Source organism: Podarcis erhardii (assembly GCF_964252035.2).
Source record: "Podarcis erhardii genome assembly, chromosome: 5".
Taxonomy (NCBI): domain Eukaryota; kingdom Metazoa; phylum Chordata; class Lepidosauria; order Squamata; family Lacertidae; genus Podarcis; species Podarcis erhardii.
In genome coordinates this window covers 5,470,487-5,495,438 of record NC_138509.1, presented here as the reverse complement: position 1 = coordinate 5,495,438, position 24,952 = coordinate 5,470,487, and the positions used below count along the sequence as shown (strand labels likewise).

At 42.1% G+C, this 24,952-nt stretch overlaps 1 protein-coding gene across 6 annotated transcripts in view; it reads left to right on the top strand.

The window, feature by feature from the left end:
- PCLO (piccolo presynaptic cytomatrix protein) overlaps window positions 1-24,952 on the top strand; it is a gene marked incomplete at its 5' end in the record, with an annotated part of 233,953 nt that overhangs the window by 16,359 nt on the left and 192,642 nt on the right. For 5 of the 6 annotated variants that reach the window (XR_014156346.1, XM_081860927.1, XM_081860926.1 and 2 more), the window contains one exon: window positions 14,336-15,434. Coding sequence is in view for 5 of the 6 variants with exons in the window: in XM_081860927.1 (XP_081717053.1) it covers window positions 14,520-15,434 (915 nt within the window). Of the gene's footprint in view, window positions 1-964; window positions 1,222-14,335; window positions 15,435-24,952 lie in introns of those variants that run through there. The other variant, XM_081860929.1, reaches the window with a different exon arrangement.

Sequence of the window (24,952 nt, the reverse complement as noted above, 5' to 3'; positions counted from 1 at the left end):
CATGTGAGCATATTCTGTGGCCAGAGCGTATCCACCGCTACGGACTCTTTTTCTGGTGACTTTTCATATGCAGGCATACAGCTCCCAAGTTGTTAATGGCTTTCTATACTAACAGTAACACCTTGAATCTGGCCCGGTAGTGAACCCACAACAAGTGCTCTGAGCACAGGTGTCAGGTGCTGACTCACTCCTGTCTGCAGTCGTGCTACAGCATCCTGCACCAACTGCAGCTTCTGCACCGAGTGCAAGAGATGCTCCACGCAGAGCACAAGCCCCATTACAGCAACCCCCTTTCAGTTCATGAACCTCTGCACACACACCCCCCAACTGCATATATCTGCAACAACAGCCATGGGATGCTTTTCTTTCCAGTGTGCCTTTGATTCCTGCATGGCAAGGGGTTGGACTCGATGACCCTCAGGGAGCCCTTCCAGCTCTACAATTCAATGAGATTCTACTGACATTTAATTGCATTTTGTCTCCTGCTTTTTCTTTTTCTTTTTTAATCTGTGCGCCGCTTGCTTTCTGTGCAGAACCGGTTGCTCCCGCGTTGCAGCGGGTTGGACTGGATGACCCTCAGGGACCCCTTCCATCCCTTACCATTCTAGGACCAGAGGGGAGATCCTGACCTGCCCCGACCGGGAGCGCGCGCCGTGCGGTTCCTTTAAGCGCTGCCGAGGCGGACGGAGGATGCCGCTCTCGTGTGCGCGCGCGCGCGCGTGTGTAAAGGGGAGGAGGGGCAGCAGCAGCAGCAGCCGGCCTTGTGCAAGGAGCATGCGCCGTGCGGGGCCGAGGAGGGAGGGGGCGGAAGAGCGCTCTCGGCTCCTTCTCGCCCTCCTGTCTGTCGAGCGGCAGCGGCAGCAGCGGGGGACACCCGGCTCGGGAGCCATGCAGGAGCCCTAGCCCGCCCTCGCCTCTCCAGCAGCAGCAGCAGCAGCCGAGCTCGCCCTCGCGCCGCTGAGCCATGGGCAACGAGGCCAGCCTGGAGGGCGGCGAGGGCTGGGCCGGGCTGCCCGAAGGCGTGGCCGGCGCGGCGGACGGCGGCGGCTCTCCGCGGCAGCAGCAGCAGCAGCAGCAGCAGGGCCCCCCTTCCGGGGCCGCGGCGGCGGAGCTGAGCCGGCTGAGCGAGGACGAGAGGAGGCAGATCGCCGCCGTGGTGTCAAGGGCGCAACAGGGGCTGCCCGAGGGCGACGCGCCGGCCCAGAGGCTTCCTCAACAAAGGCACGCCAAGGCCGGGGGGGGGGGCGGGCGGGCGGGGCGAGGCGTGGGGGGGGGGGCGCTTGGGGGCCGCCATAGCCGAGGCGAGGTCCTCCTCCTCCTCCTCCTCCTCCTCCTCCTCCTCCTCCCCCGCTAAGGGGGCTGCCCGGCTGCCCACAGCTGGCCCGGGGAGGGGGGCGCAGAGCGCATGGGGCGCGCCCCGTGCCAGCCCCACCGGGGAGCAGCCTGTGCCGTCGCCCCTGCGCGCAGTGGTGTAGCGTGGGGGGTGCAGGGGGGGCCGGCCGCACCGGGGGCAACATCTGGGGTTAGGGAAAGCCACGGGTTAGGGGGCGCAAATCCATGGGTTAGGGGGCGCAAATGACTTGCCTTGCCTCGGGTGCTGATAACCCACGCTACGCCACTGCCTGCGCGGCAGCTAAAATGGAAGCGCCGAGAGCCTCGCCGAGCGCTGCTCTCCCCAGAATGAGAGCGAGAGATTCTCAAGTTCAAAGCTCTCTCCCTCTGGCTCTGGGGCTCAGAGGCGCCTCAGACCCGCGCGCCTTGGAGGTTCCCTCCGACGAGCTAGGAAAGCAAACGGGGCGAAGGCGATGTGGCGGGTGCTGAGGCACTACGGACCTCGAGATCCGGGGGGTTCTTTGCTGCCTCCGCCTTTTTGGGGGGGGGTCCGGGGGGGGGTCCTCCCATTTATGCTGCCACAGAACCGCGCTGACTGTGGAGCAGCGCCCGCTGCTACCTCGCCTGGCCATTACCAGGCACGTAATTTCAATTTCCGCTGTCCGTGGTGCTGAAAACGCTCGCTTTTCTATAGAGGGCTTTTTGGTCTGATTTATATTTATTTTTGATATTTCGGATCCTTTTCTATTGCGCCGGCAGACAGAGCTGTGGTACAAAATATCTTATTTCCCCTCTCCCCCCCCCCCGTTCAAATCCTATCCTTCTGAATTCTTTATTTTCCTAAAGGAGCTACCTCACACCATATTGACAAATTCCTCCTATTCCATTAACAATTACCAGTTATGTTCCTATCTCATCCTAGATACGGTATTTTCCCGCATATAGGATGCCCCCATGTATAAGACGCCCCCATGTATTTTGGGGGACTCCTAATTAAGAAAACACACCGCAGCACTACCCGTGTATAAGACGAGTCCCAATTTTAAACTGAATATTTTGGTTAAAAAACCTGGTCTTATACATGGAAAAATATGGTAACTGCCAAATAAATTGTTACTCTGTAAAGCTCATCAGCGCTTGATGAACTGATTGATAAATTGAAATTAAATTAATTTAAAACAATAATTTAAAGCAAAAAGGTTTTACATCTCCCTCCCCCCCCCCCCCGCCCCCTATTCTACTTGAAACTATTTCTTCTTTTAATCTCTGGTTGTTTGCTAATTTTAGGTATTCCAAAATTTATAACAGAATGGGTAGGGCAGCCACAAATGATACACATCATCATTTTTGTGACCCTCCATGTTCTCTGTTCACAGGCGTTTTGGAGATTTTCCTAGTGTGTCCAGGCCCTTGTACCTTGTGGTGTGACTATTAAGGATGCTCATTGCTGTTGATAAGTTAGATAGTGTGCTTTGATTTCTGATCTCCTTTTTTTCCATTCCTTCTCTGGATCTCTTTAAAAACTATATTAAAAATGTAAATAGACAGGCACATTCTCTCTCTCTCTCTCTCTCTCTCTCTCACGCACACACACTACTTTAAAAGAAAAGCAAATGCAAAGTTTGCCTTAGAGTACCATCCTAAACATGTGGTCAGAAGTAAGTCCCACTGAGTTCCACGGGGTTTGTCCTATAGTTTGTTTTCACTTCCCGTAGTGAAATTGACTAGATCTGAAGCAACTTGTCTTGTGGTTCAGTCAATTTCCTACAACCTTGATGGAAAGCAACAGAAGATAGAAATTAGAAAAGCTGGCTGACGACCTCAATATCAGCCTCCCTACCTGTCTGCACAGCTATCAGGCTACAGATTTTCGATCAGGATTAGTGTCAGGATTAGACTGAATTTGCACCACAGTAGTAACCATCTGCATACAGATTCTATCATATTAATAATAAAAACATCAGAAATATAATGTTTAAGAGCCTCAAAATATTTCATTTATGAATAAATTATTATGAAACGATTTCATAATATACCAATTGCATTTGTAAAAACTGTTTCAGCTACCAGCTGTGATAAAAAAAGTAATCCTTAATTCGCACTGCAACGAAGAGCATAAAAGAATCCCTAAATCATATTTGGTGCTGGTACTTATTTTATTGAAATAACATTAATGCGCTATCTACAGATTACCTCTATACCTAAGTGTGTAGAAATATACTGGATGTGTGGCACAGACAGGGGCTTTTTTTGACAATACAGGGAAGAATGAGTCCTGTACTGAGGTTACCTCAAGGTCCATTTCCATCTTGCACATTAAATAACTTTGGCATGCTAATTTAAAATGGTTTATTATTTTAGATTAAACCTTGAATCATTGCTAAACTGTTCACATCAATATCTTTCCACCAACCTCAAGTTCCAAGTAGTGACATGCAAGTTATCCTTTTAGTTCAACAGTTTGCAAGGGAAGTGCGCTGAGAAGAAAATTCAATGTATTTGTGTTCCCAATTTAGATTCAGTTTCATCTCTAAAATCACAGAATTTTAAGTTGGTTTAAATTTCCATGATAGATTGGCAGTTAATCCATCTTGTAACAGTTTTGCCTTCAGCAGTAAACTAAGAAAGCAAAAGCTTTTTATTAACAGTTTTTAAAATAATAGTAATAATTTATTAAATTTGTATATCACCCTTCATCCGAAGTTCCCAGGGTGGTTCAACCCACCTTTTGGAAGGAAACCTTCCATTCAATGTGAATTAACAAATGACACAAGTGGAAAAACCATCATTTCACCTGCTTTGTGATTTGTGTGTGTAATTATTTTAATTCTGTCCTTCAATTAAATAGTTTTCAGAACAATTTTCAATGAAATATAAAACAATAATAACACCATTGCCACAATTGCTGTTTATAGCTGAGGTTAAAATCCATCCAGCAAAGATGAGATTAAAATCACCATGAGTAGTCTTGGGAAAAAAATTAAAAGCTCTTACTTAGTGTGTAAAATATAACAGCACAGGCAGCTGGCAGGTCTCTAACAAGAGTGAATTCTAGAAATGGTGAATCAGAACCAAGAACAGACTCTCTCCTGGCACCTCCAGCCTCATGTTAGATGGCAGGGGCACCTGGATTTAGGCTTCCAAGGCCTATCTTAATTCACCTGCTAGTGTGCCCCATAATCTTCGTTAATCTAATTTTAAAATGACCATAGTGGCTGATACTGTAATATTATTTAACTCTGAAACAGAGAAGAACTCAGACGTTCTTTTATAGCATTGTAAAAACACCTAGGGACACCTGGGAGCACAGGGATGGTGGGGAGCAAAGGTCTTCCTTAAGTTCAGGGCTAGCCCACCCATGAGTCAAAGTGAGGCAGCTGCCTCAGGCGGCAGATCCCGATGTTGACCTTTCACTCCCTCCCCATGGTTTCTGATGTAGATCTTCACTCACCCCTTCTTTCCTTGAGGAAAAGGGTGCCATTTTGGGGGGCTTCTCAAGTGCCAAAATATCTTGGGCCAGCTCTGCCTAAGGTAGCTGAGTACTCCCTCAAGTATATCAACATTCCTTTAGGGTTTGGTTTGTATACATAGGCAAACTGAGCCCTCCAGATGTTTTGGGACTACAACTCCCATCATCCCTAGCTAACAGGACCAGTGGTCAGGGATGATGGGAATTGTAGGCTCAAAACATCTGGAGGGCTGCGTTTGCCTATGCCTAGTATACATAATGGTCATTTCTCTAAGAGTTATCTTAAATGCAATCTAAATGTATCTTGAGATGTCATATTCTCTAAACCTAAAACAGTCACTGAAGTATTTCATACGCCATGAAGATTGTTTGATGGGCCTTAATCATAAATGATGAACTTTTATTATGTAGTCAGCAAGAACCCATATGTAATGAGATATAATCCATTTTTTATTTTTACATTACACGGGCATTGCATTGTCCTTGTCTCAACATCTTAGACAAGTAGTGAGCAGCAGCAGGGAATAAAGTTATCATTTGACTTTGGCTTAGAAACAACAAGGTTGTTATGGGCCTCTATTCTAGTAAAGATTTGTGTTTATTCATTTATTTCTGATATCTTTATACCACCCTTCAGTAAAAATTCCAAGGGTCATTTATATAAGAAAGCAGGGGGGTGGGGAGCATCTCTTTACAACTTGACAGAAGTAAGCAATGTACCTTTTGCTATTTTATGAAAGATTGTAAAAAATGAGGCCTGGTAGGGTCCTGCTTTCTTCATTTCTCCATTGATCTACTACCTTCAGGCTAGGGACAAAATATAAGCAGACCCAGGTGAGTTAATTTTGCCTCATGTCTGTTCGAACAATTTTAAGGAAATGATTCTTAAAGTAATTTTATGAAAATTATTCTTAAACTCCACTCTGCAGATCAGCACAGCCCACAGAGCACTTTCTTGTAGTACCCAAGGCAAGATGAAAACGAGTATTTTTGACAAGCAAATCATGGTGGCTGCTTTCTAAAATTCATGTTTTTTGCTGCACACTTGGGGTTAAGGGAATGGAATATTGTTGCTAGGCAGCAGGTAGACACTTCTAGGCTTGCAAATTCTCCACATCAGCCACAAAACGTGATCTAGCGCATGCACAAACCTAACCACCCACTGTGATGCATTTCAGTTTTAATTCAAAAACCTTCCAAGGCCATGCGTATTGTGGACATAACATGTTTTTGTTTTAAATGCAGAAGAAGGAAGCCTAAAAGAGTTTTAAGAACAGCTGGTCGAGGTTGTAGTTAAAAGCATACTTACTAGAGTGTAAATCTCATTGACCTCATTGGTACTTACTTCTGTATAGATATGTTTAGGATTGTGTTGCACTAGCTTCAGAAGAGGAGCAACCATGCTAGCCTCCTAATACAAAAGGGCAAAACCAAAAAACTTGTGTGGTTCCTTAAACACTGATGAACGTATTGTGACACATGTTTTTGTTAGCAAGACCTCTAAGTAGGCTGACATTAGGAAAACCTATAATTGTATTTAAAGCTTACGAAATGCATGACACCACTCAAAAGACCTGTCAGTAGAATACCAAACTAAATGCTGCATGGTCATTTTCAGTGAAGAATAGTAGACTATTCTCAGAGGATTGCTTCTATTCAGTTTACTGAAATTAATGGAGTCTTTAGTGTTGGAAAAGGGCCCTGTGGGTACCTGCAAGCCTCCGAAACTCTGAGCGTCCTCCGGTGTGTGCAGCTCTGGAAAAGGCATCTCCCCTCTCTTCCCATGTGCTTCTAGCGACATACATCAGAATGATACATGCACACTAATCTTCTGGCATAACACAGCAAGAAGTGTGAGACATCGTAGAGCTAATCTACTATTTATTTACACACTATGTACAGACAAAAGCATAATGGCGTCCATTCTTTCCAGCTCCGAGAGAACAAACAGAAAGAAATAAAAGTGAAAGTACAGTGTAATAGTACCCACAGTGGAAGAGACAAGACTCTTCCTTTCCCAGACTTGTCCCAGACAGGCATGTGATTTACAGCAATCTCATCTCATGAGTAGATCACTCATCGGAGGAGTGAAATTGCTAACATTTAGAAGTGGGGGTAGTTTGATGGGCAGGAAAAGTCTGATGCCCTCTAGTTGTTACAAAATTCTTAAATCAGCATTTCATTTCTCAGGTGGTTCATAGCTACTGGCTCTGTTGACATGACTTTTATCTGTGCGCCTTGGTGGGGCTATTCATGAGGTGCATGTTCATCAAGTCATGACTTGCATGTGTGTAATGACTCATGGCATGTCAAATGCCACAGGCAGAGAGTTTATATCTCCTCTAGCACTATTTAGTGGATGCTATTCATTTGTGAGAGACCCAATGCTGCGTATATTTTTCTGAAGTGGCTCTTAGCAAACACCTAATTCCTTGTTTATAGAGCGGGGAAACCTAGCTTCTGGCAAGAAGAGTTTGGCAAGATCAACATGATAAGGCATGTCCCATAGCACTAATTTATGGGAGATTGATTATATTGAAGTGCCATATCTGCAGCTGTACTTTTGTAGGGGAATTCAGTGTCTGCTGTTTCAAAGGGTTAACAGGGTATTGTTTGGGCTGGGTAGTTGTAAAGCTGTTTTAGAGCTATGAGTTGGGAAATAGTTAATTTCATTTATTTCATAAAATTTATACACCACCGGATCATAAAAAATCAAAGTGGTTTACAAAAGATAAAACAGTAAAATCAAGAAAAAATACAATCCTACTTTAAAACATGCAAAACACTAAAACAGATTAAAATTAATCTCAATTTTCTAAGCATCTGGGTAGGCTTGTCTCAACAGGTGCTGAAAAGAGTACAGTGAATATCCCAAAGGAAAAATCCTATTATATTCAGAGGGACATTCTTTTGACTAGGAGTCCCTATGTTAAATTCAGAGTGTAAGAAACTGCTTTGTGCAAGTATATTTGTTTACATGTCATCAGTAGGGTATGAGACTCCTATTCTTAAGGTTGAACTCTGAGCCCCACATTGGGCAAAAGATTCCTGAGTAACAGGAGGTTGTACAAGTTGACCCTCATTGTTCCTTCTAGTGCTTTTTTCTGGGGGGGACGCAGGGGTACACATACCCCTAAACATTTTGTGAATTTTGTTTGGCCTCATTGAGGGGCCTCATTGAATTTTGTTTGGCCTCATTGAGGGGCAGTATTTCAATATGCGTAGGAAAATGAGAGTACCCTTAAACATTTTTTTTGGGGGGGGAAGCACTGGTTCTTTCCAACTCTACAATTATATGGTTCTACAGTTCTTTTCCTCTGATAAGAGTTTAAGAGTTTAGTCCACTGACATTATGGGTTGACAATTGGTTATAAGGGTGGTTAACCATTGTCATGTCCGCTAAATGATCCAATTTTTGCCTTCTTGGAAGCAATAACTTATAAAAAGCTTCTGTGGTATAAATGGTGTGCTATGAAATTCCAAAGATGATTTGGTTGGGCTGTGCCAATTACAAAAACAAAACAAAACAAAACAACAAAACAAAACAAAACAAAAACACCTAACCTAAGAAATTCAGAGATCCCAAACAACAATAGATGGGACAGGTTTTTAGATTGTGGGTGTATATATCCTGGGAAGTATCAATGTTATTAATCTCTTATCTTCATAAGCAATAGAAACACTATATTCTTACCAGTGCATCAATTAGGAGTTGCTTTTTAGCATTAAGTCATTCAGTAAAGAAGTTCCTATTTTTAAAATTTCACTTTCATGTCGTGCCCATTTGTGGTTTAAGCCAGAGCAACCGAAATGGTTCCCATGCTGGACTTGAACCCAGGCTCAAAGCCAGAATGGATCGAAATAATTGGCAACCTCCAAGACTGCCTGTAGCCGGCAAAATCACTGTGCCTAAGACTTTGCTCAAGTATGGCAATTATGAAACTGGGTGTTTTTCTAAAGCTGATAGATCCAGACCAAATTTGCTTCTTTCACAGTATTTTCACAACCACCTACCTCCTTTCTTTCCCGAAACAGTTTTCTGCTAGTTGGAAAGATAAATATTGAAGCATAGTTCAGGATATTTTTGTCAACATTGTTATTGGTAGCCTAAGCATTGTGCTGTTAGGTCATGCCAATATCTACATAGTCAAGCCATGTGATTCTTCCAACAACCGACCTCTTTCATGCTGTCCTTGTGAGCAGCTGGCTTTTCACATGGAGAGCATGATAGTAGTGGTCTTATTCTGTTCTTTAATCCTATCATCTCAAATCCAGAGATATTCTGTCTCTTTACATGAAGGTTGCTTTTCTCTATCACAGCTAAAGGTCTATATTTTATGAACTTGTCTGTTTTTGCTTGCTTGTTTGTTATTTGTTTGCTAGTACCCATCAGAACATCTTGTGGCTATTAATTTGAGGGGTCCAATCAATGTTTGTATTTATTTGGCTATTTCCCAGACAATGCACCAATGTTGGGTCCTCTAATCAGGGTTTGCTCAGCGAGACAGGAAGTCAACCAGTTATAAAGACCACAGATTCAAATATGTAACCGAAATGAAGCAATGGATTTATTGTTGTACAATGCTTCATTTCAGACATTATTATCTTCATATAGCAGATAATTGGTACTATGAAATCTGAAGCAAATAAAGAAACTTAACACAATGTAATATAGCAATATAGTACCTTTAGATTTAGAAAATATCTAAAAATATAAACAAATTAAAAACGGCACAAGAATAGCATTATTATTGGATTGGCAGAGCAACCAATCATTATGCAATCCTAATTGAAGTTTTGGCTTCCTCCAGCCCATTTAGTGCTGAAGTAGAATTTCTAAGCTCCTTGGCACATCCTAATTTCCAAGTTTACGAAGATAGCATTTTGGAATATAGTTCATAGTTACTTAGCCAGTATCCTGTGGATGACAACCTGTGAAAAAGTTAGACAGGCAGCAAGTAACAAAGACAGAAGAGGTAGAGATAGAGAGGCAGCAGTAAGCAAAAGGATCCAAATACCTCTTAGAATGACCAGGAAGTAGACCAGGAATATGGAATTTTACATCATTTTCATTACTTACATAGGTGAACCCAAGTAACCTATGCATTGTGGATAACCATAACCTGGGAAGCTATGACTATAACCTTTGCTTATCCAGCATTTCTTTACTCAGGGTTCTCTGACACATTCTAGCGCATTCCATTTTCTACTGAACATTTCAACAATGCTTGTAATTCCACATCGTTGTGACATGGTTGCTATTCTTTTTTGGATCTCACAGTGCTGATGTTATTATGTTATCTTTTATCTTATCCAAGATGTCAAGTTTTCACTCGACTGTCACTGAGAGTCAGCAAAGTCAGTTCCAAGCACTTTTGCAGAATATTGGCACAGAGTTGAACTTGTCATCCATTTTGGTCCATCAGGGCTGATTTTTGCTGTCATTGTGTCCACAGTAGTTTAGTAGGGTGTAGTGTTAATGTTGCTGATTTGTTGTGTGAACAAAGTGTCTCTGAGTTCTGGTAATACCGGAGAGGGAGGTGGGAATCCTTAAACAAGGCTTATATGAGTGCACTTAGTTTCACTGTTCTTGTCTAGAAACATGTAATTTCAGGCAATTTAGTTGCCTGGAACTATATTGTAATCAGGAATGTTCACATTTGTCATCAATGGCCAGTATGTTGCAGTAATCTTTATGGGAAAGATTTGCTCAAAATCAAAATATCCTTTTAAAACTGTAAAAAAAATTAAATCTTAGCTCTTGGCTCATTTAGTTAACTGGGAAAAGATACAGAAACTAGCCTGCTTAAGAAAGAAAGCTATATATTGTCCCTTTAATAATATATATATATATATTTAAATAACAGATTTTATCAAAGCATCAAAATTCCCCCATCACCTTTCATTTTATGATAGTTCCACCAATGTATTTTTGTGCTTAGACTATAATTTAACTCTAGATAGTTCGTGCAAGTGAAATTGGGTAGGTGGTGAGACATATTCAACATTTTTTATTTTTTAATGCAGTGGTACCTCGGGTTACAGACGCTTCAGGTTACATACGCTTCAGGTTACAGACTCCGCTAAGCCAGAAATAGTGCTTCAGGTTAAGAACTTTGCTTCAGGATGAGAACAGAAATTGTGCTCAGGAGGTGCGGCGGCAGCAGCGGGAGGCCCCACTAGCTAAAGTGGTGCTTCAGGTTAAGAACAGTTTCAGGTTAAGAACAGAACTCTGGAACGAATTAAGTACTTAACCCGAGGTACCACTGTAATTACTTTCCATTCCTGGCACATTACATAATATGAGATTTCTTTGAATGATGTTGGTGAAGAAAATATTTGGTTTGCTAATATTAAAGTAACACTATGTGCCAGGAGTGCCAGTTTGGCCCCACGACTGTGGGTACTTGGGGCTGTGGGTGCCACGCAGGGTGCCTGGCCCCTTTATGGGGACTTTTGTGGGTGCTCAGGCACTCAGGGCCCCAGGGAGTTGGCACCTATGCTACCTGCAAAAAGATTTATTTTATGTCTCAAATTTGTGTATTTTATTCCTTGTACCAACTGATTTTGATGGATTTTATTTGCCATAGGCTCCATACAGGAGGCAAAAAACAAGGGTGACAAGGTGCAGATGTTGAATTTGGGTGTGTCCCAGGCATTTGCCGGTAGTTGAATAGAGGCTAAGTTACCTTTATGTAACTGCTTTTAAAGCCACAATGAATATCCTCTGAAAATGAGGTTTTGGGGGGTGGGCAGGAAGGTAAAGCATGTTTGAAATCCCAACTTAACCAGTCAAATGCCTTGCAGTGAACATCCAGTGAATGTTTAATCCAGTTTTTTTTGGGGGGGGGGTTCTTACCTTAAATCTGTCAGATCAGCAGCATCGAGAATATCTTTAAACCAGATTTGGCACAAATCTATTCCTTGATTTTCCTCTCTTATCCATTTTTGTTTCCTTGATCCAATCTAAATCGCCACCCAAAATTGCAGTTCCTTTTGCAAATTGTGTAAGTCATTGGAGAGCTTGCTGTAAAATATTTATTTGACCATTATTAAGGCTAAACATTGAGCCTAGAGTAATTTCACGATTTTCATTAATCCGTGAAAAATACATCTACCTATAGGGTCAAGTAGTGTATCTTGAACCATGAAACCTAGGCTTATTGACAGTCCAGATTGCTACCTCCTTTTTTGTGGATTTGCCTGGAGCCATATGCCATTATATGCCATATATGCACAAGAAATAAGCTGTTTTACATATTTAGATATTACTATTATTTTGTAGTTCCTTTCTGAGGCTTCATTTTTTAATACTGACCATACTATTTCTCCTCTTCACCTTGGTTACCTAGACCATTCACTTTACACATGCAGACTTTTAGCCCCCATAATACAGAATACTTATAATTAAGCCAAAGGTTTGGTATCATCAGATAAGGGTTGCCGGTGGCGCTGTGGTCTAAACCACACTGAGCATCTTGGGCTTGCCAGTCGGAAGGTTGGCGGTTTGAATCCATGCGATCTGGTTTAGTCCTGCTGGAAGCTGTCAGTGAACAAACACCGGCTCCGTTGGCCTGAAAGCAAGATGAGTGCTGCACCCCATAGCCAAATTTGACTGGACTTAACCATCCAGGGGTCCTTTACCTTTTACCTTTAACTTTACAGTCTATCATCAGATACTGAGAAACACCCTTATTTGCTAAAACTGGTTGGGTTGTAGCCCTCAAAAGTGGTTTTTGGTATGAGCTGCTGGGAGAAATCAGGAATTGTTTGACACTAAATTCCAGAGACATTTCAAATATGGAAATTATAGCACATAACAAAAATGCACGTGGAATATGCACCCCTCCCCCCTAATTTTACTCTCCTCCTTCTACACTCAGTATAAATCCAGAGTCTGTCCAGAGGTAATGATGGATAGGGAGTTTAGGTACAGCACATTTCTACCACCTTCCTCCTAATACTGCAACTGCTATCCTATATTATAGCTCATCAGAAAAACAACCTTAAGTTTCCTTCTAGTATTTGACTAATTCTAGCACATCAATTATTCCTCACCCAATGGCTACCTATGTTCCTGTGAAAAATGGGCTGATTTCCGTGCCATTAGAGAACATTCCTCTTGGCTTTCCAGGCCACTTGTGGGTGAATCAGAGCCTCAGGGAGTAAAGTAAGGTGTAATATGCTTTTCCTTACCCCCTACAAGGCTGCGAATCATTGCCTGTCCAGATGTTTATAGGAAGATGCTTTTGTCTGTTTAATTTGAGTTGGCTATATTTTAAGCAGACAGTCTAAACTGCCATCTTGGACAATGATGTATTTGCCCTTCCATAACAGCTTCTGGATGAAACCTTTGTGATATGTGTAGAGGACATGCTTTGGAAGAATTTAGGAATACACAAATAACTTGGAAGACCTCCAGCAAGAATCCACTGTTATATGAAAAACGCGAGCTGAAAATATTAGCCAATTAAAATAACATACTTTGCATTTGGAGAATTCAAATATAGCATGCTCTATCTACTATTTATTCAACTGTAGCAGTTCGTTTCTGATGAAGCTCTTAATTAAAAATTATTGCGGAGTCACTTTATTGTTCTCAGAGCGGGGAATTTTTAATAGGTTAAATGTAATGAGTGCCATTTTAAAAAATTAATGTGCAGTGGGGAATAATGTTTTTGGGCATGTGTGGTTGTATTTAGATGCTAGAAAACTCAAAAACATAACTCGCAGCACGTGGAGGGGCTGAGGAATATGGTACCCTCTGGAGAGAGAGAAATACATCACTTAACCTTTCAGCAGCGGCACAGTGATTACCTATTGAACACAGTAGAATGTCCTGCTGGCATTCTTCCAAAGACGTCGTAACATACAGAATTCTGTATTTCTGCTTTACCTCGAAGCCCTTTTATGGGTGCCTTTAGCTATACGATGCAATTTATTTCATTAGCAATTAAAGGATGAGTATTTTGTCAACACCTTCCTTAAAACATATTATTACAGTTAGGAGCTGGAACTATAGATTGTGGTTTTTAAGTACTTTCCCTGGTGCAGAGCTGAGATTCAAACACATTTCTGAATATCACAACCTTATACAAATTATGACCCACCAAGCCATTTGCAGTCCATAGACTATGAGCAGTTGCTATTGGCAATGCAAAACTAGGAGATTTGCCTGCCACTTGAGATGCCACAAGGGACTGTAGCAAACGTCATAAATTTTGTGGATTCTCACACTTGCTGCTAATTTAAAAAATGTAAGAGGGTCAGTGGGAAATGTCAGAAATCATTGTGTAACGTGCCTGCTTTGGAAAGTTCCTTTTTCCAGTAAATGATGGGAAATGAGCCTGACACCTACTTAAGGCCTTCCGCTGCCATTTAGATTTTATTATTAGGTAACAGAATTTTTTAAGAGTTCCTTTTAGGTCTCTTAAAAATGTAAGAATTCACCACATTTTTAAGGCTTACTAAAAGGTGTGTGTATTTGTGTGTATGTTATATGGTATTTAAGCCATCATCTCTTTCCTTTTGCAGACATGCTCCGCTTGACAGCAGCCAACATCCAAAGCAACTAGGTGCTGGGCCCCCTACTCTTAGCAAAAGCAGAACAGTAGATACGTTGAAAACAGAGCAGCGCTTGCCTGGGAAGAGCCCGTCCTCTACAAGTTTGAGACAGTCTAAATCAAGAACTGATTTTAAAGACGACCAGAAGCCAAGTATGATGCCCAGCTTCCTCTCGGATGCCAACCCATTTGGCGCAGTCACTTCAGTTGTAAACAAATTCAACCCCTTTGATTTGATTTCTGACTCAGACCCAGCTCAGGAAGACGCCTCAAAGAAACCGAAGCCTACACAAAAGGAGCAGGGTAAGCCTGAGCTGCAAAAGGGACCCACCAAGCAACCCGCACAACAACAATCTCCGAAGGCAACAGCTCCACAACAGGGGGCTGACAAACCAGCCCCGCAGAAAACAGGACCTTCCAAACCGGCACCGCAGCAGCAGCAGCAGCCACCTGGGGTGCCTAAGCAGGCTCAGAAACCAGGGCCTGGCCAAGCAAAAGGCCCACAGGCAGAAGCAGCAAAACAGCAGCCAGGGCCACCGAAAGCTCAGTCACAGCAGCCAGAGCCTACAAAGCCTGTTCAGCAGCAGAGCTCTGTAAAACCTTCACCGGGAGCAGCGAAAGCACCCTCACAGCCACCTGATGTTGCTAAAACATCTTCCCAGGCGCCTTCTCCTGCCAAGCCAGCTGCCCAGCAAGGGACACCACCCAGCAAGCAGCCGTCTCAGCAGCCAGGAGGGCCAGCAAAGGCTGCCCCCCAGGCAGCAGGCCCCACAAAGGAACCTTCAAAGGCACCAGTTCAGCCAACTGGGCCTGCAAAGCTACCACAGCAGCAGGCAGGACCTACAAAACCTACTGGCCAACAGCCGGGACCTGAGAAACCGCCCCAACAGCAACAAGCTGCTTCATCTCAGCCTGGTGGATCAGCTCCAAAGAAAACCTTTTGCCCACTTTGCACTACCACTGAATTGCTTCTGCACACTCCTGAGAAGGCCAATTACAATACATGTACTCAGTGTCAAACTGTAGTTTGCAGTCTGTGTGGGTTCAATCCTAATCCGCATATAACAGAGGTAAGTGAATATTTAAACCATCAGCTAGTGCCATAAAATTGAAAAGATTTAATTTCATTGAGTTTGAATGAGTTGAGGAGTTTACTTGTGCATGACCTTTATGTGTTTTGGCATCCAGATCATCAAGTTTCTGGGATCTCTTGGGAGTTTTAGCAGGGCAATGACACTGGCAGTGACAGATAAACTGCCTTAAAAGGGCACATCTGCTGTTACTAGTCTTCTCCTGCAATACAGTGGACAATGCTGGATGTACTGTTGGGTTGCACAGAGTGATAGTTTGGCTTGACACACTAGACTAGTATTCATGGGAACTGAGAGCGCTTTCTTGAACATGCCTCAGAATTCTCCATGGAGTTGCGCAACAGATGCTCGAGTTCCTCTGCAGACAAATCAGTGTGAGGTTAGAAAGTTTGATTAAATTATGCATCTAGACAGTATGGGTCGTGAAGCAGAAAGTATTGTAAGTTTTTACTTTTTGATACTACTACTACTACTAAAATAATTTGTATACCACCCTTCATCTGTAGATCTCAGGGTGGCTCCCAGCATAAAAATTCTAGATAAAAAACGCAAAATACATAAGAAAAACAAAACAAAACAAACCAGTAACAAACCACAAGATAGAAGTGCACTGTAATTAGATATAGATATCTATATAGATAGATACACACACACACACACATACACACAGATACATTTGTGTGTGTTGTTTTTTGGTAATTTGATCAAAGAATAAAAAGGAGAATTCCCTGGATGCCTAGATCCAGGTTTTGGGGCAAGTACTCTTTGGTGAGAGAGAACCCCAGCAGAGATTTAAATTCACAAAACATGCTGCAAAAAAAGTGTGGAAATATAGGCTGTTAGACCTTTAAAATATCCTATTCTAAACTGCTTCCAAAGTTCCTTACTATCCTTGCCATAGAAAGAGACAACACGTTCAGTAAGTTTAAAAACGTTTACTTACAAACCCTTCAAAGGTCAGATCCATGTACTTTTCCATACAGTAGCAAGATGGTAAGTGTTTCTAAATTATTTGTATAGAAACTCAAAGATGCCTTGCTTAAGCCACGCAGTCTCAGCTTAGAGCATCCAGCTTACTGTTAGGGTTCACATGGTGGAAGAATGAGAACCAAGAGTTTGGTAACCCTTCCTCCCAAGGTGAGAGGGTGTTTGTGTGACCTAGCTAAGCCTAGCAGGACAGCTTACTCTATGGTCTTAACCCTTTCTGGCATTAATTAGAGTTAAGCACATTGGTTATATGAGGATGGATAGATCCATATCTATATATCTATACCTCTGCTTGCCTTGATGTAAAACTTTCGGTGTGACTACTGCAGGCTCTATGGTAAGATTTGTACTTGCTCTCTCCCTCTCCTCTGTGACATCTATAAATCCCAAACTCCCCCAGTTTGTCAGATAATGATTAAAGGTTATCCTTGCGTAGTATTGTGATGTGCTTTGAACTGCCAGCTATTGACTCTGTCTGCAGTGCATGCAGCTTGGGCCCAGGAGGCTGGCCAAGAAAGGTGCCAAGAAGCTCTGTGGCCAAGAAGCAGTTGCAACAGATCTCTGCCTGTAAACCCGGATGCACAATTCAATTTTATTTTTGCGGCTTCCGCTAGGAGATAGCGTGACACTTCTTACCGAATCAGCTGAGGAATATATAATACTTTTGTCTAGAACAGTAACAACAAAATCCCGCCATTATAGAGCTTCACTTCTTTATCTTTCATGTTACTTACTTGTCTCAGTGATCATTCAAAGGGTCCCAGGTTACAACGTAGAACATTAATATTATTAAAACAAAGCAATAGAATTCACATGAAGCATCAAAACATCAGTTATACAGTCATCACTGTACATCAGTGCACCAGTCATTGTACAATTGGCCCCATCTGTTTCACTGCCTTCAAAAGCCTAGGCGAAAAGTTGTGTCTTTATCTGACACTGAAAAGTAAGATAAAAAGGGAAGTAATTTTCCCAAGTGAGGTGCCACCGTGGAGAAGGCCATATCTTGTGTTACCGCACAATGAACATCACTTAACTATGGGATCATAGAATCATAGAGTTGGAAGAGACCACAAGGGCCATCGAATCCAACTCCCTAATGTTGGGAGTTACCAGAACATGGATTACTGTGGCTAAGCTAGCTCTGTCCAGGAAGGACTAAAATAGACACTCCTGGCCACTGAGACCACCTGGGCCTCAAGTGTCACACACTTATAATATATTATATTGATAAAGTTAATATATAACTGGAGTTCCACTTCTTCTTCCCATTACTCTGCTGAGGGTGTGTTGTGGGGCCTCGTAAGATTAGGCAATGAGGCAGGAGCAGCTTGGAGGGTGTAGATAAAAAACTTCTAAACCAGGAGTTGGAAAATAAGTGCATGTTTCTTGGAGACTACACACACTGACCAGAGAATGAATGCACTGCCTAGAGAATGTACAGAATGCAGTAAAAATATGCACATTCCCCAAGGCCAGTTGGGGATTATGTATATTGACTGGGAAATGTGCAGATTGTATTCACATTCTGAATGAGGCCCATTGAATGTGCACCATGGCCAACAGTTAGATCCACAATTTACAATCCTAACATACATATATATAACACCAGCATTCCAGAATGTAGGAGAGTAAGCCACTGTAAATGAGGCCTACAGTATTGCTGTGATTGCATCTATAGTCTTCTGAGCAGGGGGCAGGTAGGAGTGCAGACCTAAATATGGCATGGCCAAGCAAACCATTTCTTAAATTCAAGAACATAAAATTATAACAGTGGTGGTCATCATAGCTGTATTGCATGATCTTTCTAGATCAAACTTGATGACAAAAGGCAGTTTATTCTGCATCTGGCATCTTGAATGACAATTATTTAGCTTCCTCGTTAATCACAAATCTAAAATAGATTGCTACATTACACAGGGTTGCTTTGCACAAGACATGCTGCTCTACACTTAGACAAGATTGCTGTGCAATCTTAGACATTTGTTCATGCTGATAAATGTAGCATGCGAACAAGCCTTTGACGGTGGCTGCAGCTGGCAGCAATTTCTGTGATCCTGGTAGCCTTTTCTCCACACACTCTGATTGCAAAGAATTTTTGCCGGCTGCATCCACAAATGACTGGTTCATGTGCTGCTTTGTCCACTTCAATGCATAGCCAAGAATTACGTTTGGAGAATAAAATGCCTTGCATCAATTGGCTCATAACAGTAACATTGCCCACTGTCGTACAGTGAGTGTATGTTTGAATTGCAAACAGTGAAGAAGCCTTCCGGGTACAATCAAGTTTGGCGGTTGTGAGGCAACTGCTGGAAAAACATGCACCCAAACTTGCATTTAAATCATTTGCATTTCTCTCTAAACTGTACGTCTCTTTCCCTAACACACACATTTTTGTATACATTCCTGAGCCAATAACTTCATCACCAAATCTGGAGAAGTGTGCAGTCCAAAAGAAAACTGGGTTCCTATTTGTGCATTAGTCCAAATCAAGTCTGTTGGCTTACAAGTGTGGGCAGAATCACATTCTCCCTCATCCCTGTTGTTCTGTAACGCAGCCAAACGCTGCCAGAACAGAGAGAAAGGTCAGTAGAGGAAATAGGAAGCCATCAGAGAAAATTGATTTTTAAATCACCAAGAAAATAAATAAACAAGTTAAATTTGGTGGTTGTGGGATGTGTGTGTGATTTTCCCCTGAATTGTCCTCACCAGGCACCTGCTTTCAGTGTTGCCTGTTTTGCAGCTGTGGTGGCACTGCTTCTAGGACTGCTTTCTTTACTGCAATGTCCCATTGTCAGCTCACTACATCCTCATGTGGCACCATGGCAAAGGAACTGCTTTGAAGGTTGTTGTTCTTACAATCCATCGGTACATAATTTTTATGAAATAAAATAGAGAAACATTTTTGATACCTACCACTAGCTTTGTTCCCACCCCCAAATTCAAGCAACTTTGCTAACTGAGAAAGTCTTGTAATTACTGGAGAGATCACTGTCTTAGTTTATAGGGAATGTAGATTTCATTGGGTGGCAGATTATATAGGTGTTACACAGAATAGAGCAGGACCTAGAACCTGATGCCTCTGCTGACCTGCAAATTCCTTGTAGATATTACTAAGTGCACAGTGCTAAATGTAGTACGTGATCTAAAAAGACATATTAATGTCTAATGTTTTGTATATAATGTATTTGTACATAGTTGTAACCTGCTTTAAAACACCTAAAAGCTTATTTAAACAATCAAACAAACATCAGAAGACACAGGGCGGGAATCATCTAATGAACCCTGTCATCAGAAGCTCTTGAGCAAGGACAACCACTTGTGTAATGGGGCTTTCCTTCCCCCTTCCCCATCCTGTATGCCCTTTTACCCCCTGAAATTGGCACTGGGAAGGGAGGGATTGGAAGAATCCTCAGAACAGGAGAGGAGGGATTGTTCCATCTGTCAAGCTGAATTGCTTGCAAAGATGGTGTGTTTGTCATAGCACAAAACTGATTTTGTTGTTGTTGTTGTTGTTGTTGTTGTTGTTGTTGTTGTTGTTGTTTAGTCATTTAGTCGTGTCCGACTCTTCATGACCCCATGGACCAGAGCACGCCAGGCACTCCTGTCTTCCACTGCCTCCCGCAATTTGGTCAAACGCATGTTAGTAGCTTCGAGAACACTGTCCAACCATCTCATCCTCTGTCATCCCCTTCTCCTTGTGCCCTCCATCTTTCGCAACATCAGGGTCTTTTCCAGAGAGTCTTCTCTTCTCATGAGGTGGCCAAAGTATTGGAGCCTCAGCTTTAAGATCTGTCCTTCCAGTGAGCACTCAGGGCTGATTTACTTCAGAATGGAAAGGTTTGATCTTCTTGAAGTCCATGGGACTCTCAAGAGTCTCCTCCAGCACCAGAATTCAAAAGCATCAATTCTTCGGCGATCAGCCTTCTTTATGGTCCAGCTCTCCCTTCCATACATCACTAGTGGCAGCCTATGCTGGCAGTGTCATTTTTGCTGATTTTCTCAGAGATAGTTCAAAAACATCCAATTTCTGTCTGGATTTTCACTTTTTGAAATATGGCAACCCTAAATTATCTACCATATTGTTTACAACTAGGAATGAGGAACAATTTGTTCCATCTGCTTTTTAAAGGGAACTGACCCAATCTGAAACACTTAAACTATCTTGCAACTCCCAGTTGACTGCATATCTCTCCAGATTTTGCAGTGCAGTTTCAGTGCACAAAAGTGGTATTTCCTATCAACGTTTTGTTCAAGATGCATATTTTATGATGAATACATTGAAATGAGTATATTTTGTGCCAAAAGAAAAAATGAACACAAAATGTGAACAATTTAAATGTGGTCTTTTGTGAATCCTTTAATAAAACTCCACACAAAATGGATGGAAAGGACCTGTGCTTGCATGAGCAAGCCTGAAATGGCACAGAATTCGGAAGCCTGGTCCATCTCTGATTGCAGCAAATATATAAATGTTATGCGCTGAGGAACTGCAGTTGCATATATCTAAATGGCACTTTAATTTCTAGTTCATGTTAATTAGAAAGCATCTAGAGGATGAAAATGAAACAGCAACTATATAAACCATTGTGCAAAATATTATTTCAATCTGTGAGGAATATGTCATCTATCAGGCTATTCCATTTTGGACACAATCTTCCTGTCTGTAGGCAGACATACTATTTCACAGGGGAATGCATCACATTAAAACTAGAACTAAAACTGCAATTTTGAGATTGCTTGATTACATACATATGGAAGAGGCCCTCTGAATTTCATATCAATCCATGCATAAATATAGCTCATGCATATATGTGCTGTTAAGTAGATGAATTGGTTTCACACAGAGATATCCATTTCTTGATCATGCAAGGTAACCTCACACAGACATGCAGTACCTATTTTCTTGCCCCAGATTAGAACTCTGATGTTTCCTTGAAAATCATGATTGGAGTATTGGAAAGGGAATCAGTTACCCACTAGGGGAGAGTGGTTATGTAAGCTTTCAGAATACTTAGAATTAGCCAAATTGACAGACATAATAAGACAAAACACAAAAAGTGAAGTAAAAAAAGAATGGGAGTGCCTAAATGAATACCTCAAAAGTCAAACTTCGAGGACAGAAATCTGGCTGAGTCTGGAATAACCTTGTGAAGTGAAAGGATAAGAAAGAGGGATTTATATCTAGATGTTAGGATAGAGATGATAAGGAAAACAGGAAGACACAATGAGAGATAAAGGAGGTGCTGTGGGATTGGTGGAAGTCAACGTTTGTTGTTGTTTTTATAGTGTTTATATTATTAACTTGTAAGATATTATATTATTAACTTTTAAGATGGATTTGGTTTTTGGTTTTTGTTGTTGCTTTTTTAGTTTTTCGAATGTTGGTTTTTGTGTGTTATGTATTGTTATTTTTCAATATTTTTCATGGTGTTGTTGTTGTGTGGAAAATACTAATAAAATTTATTTAATAAAATAAAATTTAAAAAAAGAAAATCATGATTGGGGAGAAGCATGGATAAGTGACTCCCTATAGTGGAATGTTTATGATGATTCTAGTTGTAGTTTCCAGGTAGGATTCCAGAAGACAATCTGGCAGACTTCTCCATCTTTGTTATTGTCCTAGACTAACAGGACATAGACCCCTTTGGGATGAATACATCATTTATCTTTTTATTTATAGGAATGTTTATAGATAGCTTCTTCTTAAAACATGCTGTTGGTGAGCAAAATATATAACAAGTACATTAAAACAATGCCCAAAATGTGTCAATTTTTTTCATTGTAGCAGTGTCGGTCACAGGCAAAACAATAATTCATTTGACAAGAGGGGCTACTGTGGCTTATCAGTTGAAGTGTGCTGAGTCTGTTCTTTAGGAAAAAGCATAGGGGAATTAGATACTTCCACCAATCAGGTTGCCTTCTGATTACAGGATATTGTGGAAGATGCTTTGTTAGCCCCTCTCAGTATATTTTCATAATACATATATTATGGTGGTTCTAGCATGCACCGGCTAAACTGTTGCATTATCATCATTTAAGTCAGTTTGTATCCTGAAGTATGAAACCAAACTGGTCAAAAGTCTTCCTCTGGTAGCTTTTGCAAGTGGGGTGAAGGATATGAACTCCACCAAACCACTTGTTGTGTATGGTTTGAAATAATCCTACATACAAGTGAGCGAGAGAAGTTAGTCACCCCTGTTATAGGCAGACTTGTGGCCAGAGTTTTGTTGAAAGAAACTTAAGAGATCTTGCAGAAAAACCAGTGGAAGTATCTGCCCATTATGTCTTTCTTGCCTGTAACAAAAATATTAAAATATAAAACCCAGGCAAGAGAAAGAAACAGAGAAATGAACACACCACTAGCTTTTGTCTGCCACTCTTCATCACAACAGCTATCCTGTTGCTAATTTCTGTTGCCTGCTTTCCAATTCGTAAAACGAGAAATGACACAGCTCAGTCCTAACAGAGAGGACATAATCTCAGCCACAAGCTGACTCTCTAATCCTAGATTTATAGTCAATGGATAGGGTTATTAATTGGTGAAGCCTGCAGGTACAGGAATGCAGAGCACAGTGATACCTCAGGTTAAGTACTTAATTCGTTCCAAAGGTCCATTCTTAACCTGAAACTGTTCTTAACCTGAAGTACCACTTTAGCTAATGGGGCCTCCTGCTGCCACTGTGCCGCCGCCACACGATTTCTGTTCTCATCCTGAAGCAAAGTTCTTAACCCGAGGTATTATTTCTGGGTTAGCGGAGTCTGCAACGTGAAGCGTATGTAATCTGAAGCGTATATAACCCAAGGTACCACTGTACCAGCTAATTCATGCTATGGGAACTATAAAGCCTTGACATGCAAAAGAAGTTCCAAGGCTGGGGTCTTGGTGTCTGGCCAGCTTAGTTTAGATGAAGCCTAAACTACCATCTGTAGTACATACCATTGTCTGACTCCTGTTCCTACAGCAGTATATACCAGGCTTTCATTATGCCACATCATAATGCTCATTTAGGCCCCTTTGAACCAGCTAGCTGCATCTTTCATCTTGATGTGGTTGTGCATCCCACCCCAGATCTAACGGTTGCCTCAAGTGGACAGTTGCTCATGACAAGAGATGAATACAAGCCACTTTCATTGGACTGTATTTTTAAAAGCAAAGGCAGGCTAATTTTCATGTAAAACCCCACCTGGATTCCCCCCCTCCCCCAGTTTGTTTATTCCTCTCTTTGTGCACCAAAATGCTTCCAAAATGTTGTGCTTTGGCTAGCTTTCCATGCTATCCTTCATCCCCCTTGACCTTCTTCATCTGATGCGAAGCAATCACTTGAATTTGTCCCCTCATAGATTTGTTTCTAACTGAACATATATTGCATAGGGCCTGTAGAGGACTCCTTGGCGTATTGTTGGGAAGCCAGCCTGGGACCTATGCATGCATGAGGCCAGCCCACATTGTCATGTATTCAATGGAGGGCCTTCTGGCTGTTCTGCCACTGCAAGAAGCAAACGATTACAACTACCCTGTGATGTTCAAATGTATACTTCTAATACATAGTTATAATGCATTAAATCCACATCGCTAGAGCTATCAGCTGCAGTCATTCATGCGCACCAGTGTGACTGTTGCTTAGCAACAGCAACAGCAACTTACTACTACGGTGAGATCATGTGATCTGGAATTTAATCACTGGCAGGAAGTGTAGTAGATTCCATTTTAGGTCAGACAGGTTAATCTCTCAAATCCCAGTATTAATCCTCTTGCTGGCTGAAGCACATATGACACATATCTTTTTAACCCTTACGTTCATTGTATTGTTTTCCAATTCCCTCCCCGCTGTATTGTATTTGGAAATGTGTGGGTGGGAGAAGTGCAGGACTTAGGACAGGCCTACCCATGAGGCAAGATGAGGCAACTGCTTCAGGCGACAGGATCCACAGGGGCAGCAGATCTGGCCTCCAAGGAATGCATCAGCAGCTTCTGCTTCCTTTGCTGCGAAGGTAGCAGCAGTTTCAGCATACTCCTTGGCTCTGCCACCTCTTCTGCTGCCTCTCCGTGAATGGGAGGTTCTGCTGGTACCCTTCCCCCCTTGGTCCTGATGTAGATTTTCATTCCCTTCTTCCCTGGCGGGTGGTGGTGGGAGAGGCCATTTTGTGGTCCGCTTCAGGTGCCAGAATCTCTTGGGCTTGCACTGGCAGAACTTCTTTCTTTTTTTTATGACTTGAGGGTACTCAATACATCTCATGTGTGCCATAGACATGGGAGATGAATGTTACTCTCGGATTATGGATGAAGATAAGGGTGGAAAAGGTTTTTATCTCTGGGCAGTGCTTATCTAACACAAAAGCAAGAGCAGATTGGTTTTGCAGTATGTGTTAACTTAAAGCTACCACAGGTGTTTTTCATTTTGTATTAAGGGTGTTAAGGTGCCACACCTTACTTGTGTGGTAGTTGTCTTCTTGAACCTTTCAGTATTCAGATACTACCACTGAAATATTTGGAAGGAATTTTGTGC